Source organism: Merops nubicus, unplaced genomic scaffold, assembly GCF_000691845.1.
Source record: "Merops nubicus isolate BGI_N331 unplaced genomic scaffold, ASM69184v1 scaffold50487, whole genome shotgun sequence".
Lineage (NCBI taxonomy): Eukaryota > Metazoa > Chordata > Aves > Coraciiformes > Meropidae > Merops > Merops nubicus.
In genome coordinates, this window is record NW_008621961.1 from 1149 (window position 1) to 4780 (window position 3632).

The 3632-nt window shown below is 55.7% G+C and overlaps 1 protein-coding gene across 1 annotated transcript; it reads right to left on the reverse strand.

Moving 5' to 3' along the window:
* Positions 1 to 1007: 1007 nt before the first annotated feature.
* LOC103777078 (pyrroline-5-carboxylate reductase 2-like) lies at positions 1008 to 3611 on the reverse strand. Its single transcript, XM_008944615.1, has 5 exons — positions 3431 to 3611; positions 2534 to 2755; positions 1961 to 2053; positions 1408 to 1571; positions 1008 to 1311 (listed from the first exon to the last, which is right to left on the reverse strand). Exons 2-5 carry the CDS (start codon positions 2711 to 2713, stop codon positions 1152 to 1154), a joined length of 597 nt encoding a protein of 198 aa, XP_008942863.1. The 5' UTR covers positions 2714 to 2755; positions 3431 to 3611; the 3' UTR covers positions 1008 to 1151.
* Positions 3612 to 3632: the final 21 nt, after the last annotated feature.

The following is a 3632-nucleotide window of genomic DNA, read 5'->3' on the forward strand; positions in this document are numbered from 1 at the left end:
TTATGACAGTAATCCACCCAAACCCATCCCACCCACTCCAGCCTGCTGCTCCCACTGCAGCCCCGTAGAGGTGGTAGGGGCAGCTTGCACATTTTGTCTTGCTCTCTGGCTTGGGACAGGACTTGGGCTCTGGGAGACAAGTCAAGACAAGGAAGGCACAGCAGGGACATTGGCCATAAAGAAAGAAATCACAGAAAGCAGCAGAGACAATCTTCTCTTTGCTGTTTCTGGGGCTGGCTACCCATACGATGCCCGAAGGAGAGGTTAACCACCTCTCTGGTCCACAGGCTGTCACCCACCTTCTGTCCTAACAGTGTTAGTCCCTTCTGCCCTTCGAGCCCACAAGGCTCACCCATCCCTTTCCCCAGTGGGCCCAGGGAAGAGCTGTCTGGGAGCGTTTTCTACCCACGGAGAGCATGGAGGGGTGTCGGAGGGAAAAGGGAGCACTCCCCACCCCAGCACATGCCCAGCCACCCCAGGCCAGACTAGAAGCAAGGTGACAGTGAAAGCAGTTTGTGGTTCCCCAAACCAGACATAGCACAGAGCAGGGACAAGTGACAAATCAGCTAAAGAGAGAAATGGAGTGTGGTCCAGAGGTTCACACCATCTGTCTCACAAAGTCAAGGCAGATGGGAGATGGGGCTGAGGCACTTTGGTCCCTTCTGAGACACGCCCCAGGGCCCAGCCCCTAGCAGAGTGTGCAGCTCTGCATTCCTGTGGCAGCATCTGCTCCAGCTGACAAAGGCTGCAACAAAGCAAACGCAAGACGGGGCGAGAGGGATCCAGGCCTGGTTCCAACCTCTGCAATCAAAAGGCATGCTGAAACTTCTTTTAAAATCCTGTTAGAAACCATTTCTGCACGGGACACCATGAGCACTGCCCAAGGCCTAGGATCAAGGCTTCTGGACAGATTATGCCCCTGATGAAGCACCACCCCTGCCCGACAGAGAACAGCAATGCCAGGGACAGTCTGCACCGACCCGCTGCGGGCTGGGGACCCTCTTCTGCAGCACTGCACTGCCCCACAGCTGCTGCAAGCCAGGAGTCGGGCATGGGGGACACCAACGTTCAGAGTGAGCCATTCTCCTTAGCAAAACAGGAAGGGCATGGAGGAGGGTGATATTCAGTACAGCCAGACTACAGGAATCTGCTCAGTTCTTCTTGCTGCTGGGGCTCTTATTGGTGAACAGACTGACTTTGTTGGCAGCTGCCACAGACAGAGAAGGAGACTCCAGCTTCACCTTGTCCAACAAAGTCTTCTTGATGGCTGCTGGGGAGATCTTCTCTTGGTCTGCCAAATGCTGCAGCTCCCTGCAATGGAGTGGTGGGAGAGAAAGACATAGCAAAAGGAAGAGATGGGGTGGGGGGGAAGTTTTGCAGGCTCGTAAGGACTTCCTAGGTGCCCACCTTGTCCGGATGCAGGAAGCCTCCACAGCATTGATTAGGAGTGACCGAAAGCCTCCACTCTCCAGGAAGTGCAGGGCATGGATGGTGGCTCCCCCAGGAGAGCAGACATTGTCCTTCAGCTGACCGGGATGCTGCTCAGACTCCAACAGCATTTTGGCAGCACCCTGTAGCAAGGAAGAGAAAACAGCTGCCAAAGCTCAGACTGAGGGACCAACTGTCAAATACTCGTGTTCTCCACTGCACAGAGCAGCACCCAACACTCACAGTGGGCAAAAGTGAGCTCCTGCACAAGAGCCGTTAGCAGGCTGCCAAAACACTTTTCAGAGCTGAAAAAGCCTGCAGAGGAGCCACAGTTCCCCAGGGCCCAGCTCCCACACCACCAGCAGTGCCAGCAGAGCGCTGCGGGCACCTCCCACACCCCCTCACCGGGAACCTGTCTGCACTCAAACCAGACACGTTTCTTAAAGCAGGATCAGTGAGAGGACAGATGTTCAGAACAACCTGCACGGAGCAGGCACAGGCTGAAGTGTGCTCTGGAGGAGTCAGTACTGACCAGCAAAGCCTGTGCTCCAAGTCGGACAGCCAGCCGGCGGGGCAGTCCCATTTTCACCCCCCCGTCCGCCAGAGCGTCCAGGGCAGTAAACGCCTGAGGCCAGAGAGAGGAAGAGGGTGACTGGCAGTCTCTGCTCCAAGACTGACAGTCACAGGGAGAGAATCCAAGGCTCCAGGATCACACTGTGACTCCTATCGCATACAGACCTGACAAAAGCCTCCCCCTTTACTGCACAGGTGCCGTGCCAGGCTTCCCTCCCACAAAGCCCAGCTCGGGAGCCAAGGGAATGGGAGAGGCTCAGCTCCTGGGTCATACTAACCACCAGCCCACGTCTTGCAACACAGACGTGTAGACACTGCACGCTTGCTATGAACTTCAGACTCATCTGACTGGCAGTGGACTTGTGCTGTTGACCCAAACTAGTTATAAGCTGTGTCCCTGGATTACATGCCCCATCACAAACCGAGCGATGGGAAAACCCAGACGTGACAAATGGATGTTGCACAGATTCCACCACGTACAGAGTCTGCTGCCCTCACCAAGCCCGTCCCAAGTTGAGGAAGCAGCACATACATACGCAGGGCCACTGCCACTGAGCCCTGTCACAGCGTCTATCAGGTCCTCCTCCACTTCGGTGCAGAAGCCTACGCTGGCCATCAGCTGCTCCACGAGCTTCCCATCCTCCACATCCGCGTGGGTCCCGGTGGCATAGACTGTAGCACCTTCCCGGACAATCACAGGGGTGTTGGTCATGCACCTGATCACTTTTGGTGTGGGGCAGAAGGTAGAGAGTTTCTTAGGGCAGAAAATGATTTAAGATAGAAAGAAAGAAGGAAAGGAGAAAGGAAGAGAGAAAACGAGCTTTAGTGGATACCTGGCATATCAAACGGGCTGTCTAGGAAGGGACTCCCCAGGGGCAAGAATGATGGGAGCAGGGGAAAAAAAAAAACACTCCTGTATTCCAAACTCCCCACTCTGGGGAGCCAAAAAAAAAAAGCAGCCAAAACTTAAACACAGAGTCGTTAGCAATATCAGCAAACAGGCAGCTGGGCAGAGCTGCTGTTAGGAGCAGTACCCGGAATGCTTCATTCCCACATTAACTCACACGTCTCCAAAACAGATCATGCAAATAGCACAAAACCTGCAGAAACTCTGAGGAGAGGACCCACCTCTGTTAAGACAAAAAGGACCTGACAGCACCTTGGCTAACAAAAGAGCCAGCATAAGGACTCGTAGCTGTTTCTGATGAGGACAGGCAAAGACGACCCAAAGCAATTGGTCGGCTGCAGCACGAGTTTAACCCCGGTGAGCACAAGTGGGGCCGCCCCCGGCACCAGCGCCTGGCGGGTTGGAGGAGAGCGACCAGCTCCAGCAGGTGCTGCCCTGCGGCAGAAACCCTCCAGGCACCGGGGTCCTACGGCGTGACCCCAGCAGGCTGCGGGCCCCAGCCCGGACCTCGCTGCCTCTCACCTTCTCGATGGAGCTAATGGTGACGCCGGCCGCGCAGGAGACCACGATGTGGCGGGGCTCGATGTCGGGGCCCACCTCCTCCAGGATGAAGGGGATGATGGGGGGCTTCACGGCCAGGAAGAGAACATCGCTGTTCTTCACCGTGTCTTTGTTGCTCACCGTGAAGTTCACGCCTATTTTCTGCAGCGGGTGGAGAGAAACG

What these genes read in the sequence shown, in the direction of transcription:
- LOC103777078 (XM_008944615.1), bottom strand. Translation starts at nt 2,713, where the DNA reads ATGACCAACACCCCTGTGATTGTCCGGGAAGGTGCTACAGTCTATGCC. An exon ending in GTGGCAGTGGCCCTGCGTAT is followed by an intron (nt 2,054 to 2,533) that starts GTATGTGCTGCT and finishes CTCTGGCCTCAG; the next exon opens with GCGTTTACTGCCCTGGACGC. An exon ending in GCTTCCTGCATCCGGACAAG is followed by an intron (nt 1,312 to 1,407) that starts GTGGGCACCTAG and finishes ACTCCATTGCAG; the next exon opens with GGAGCTGCAGCATTTGGCAG.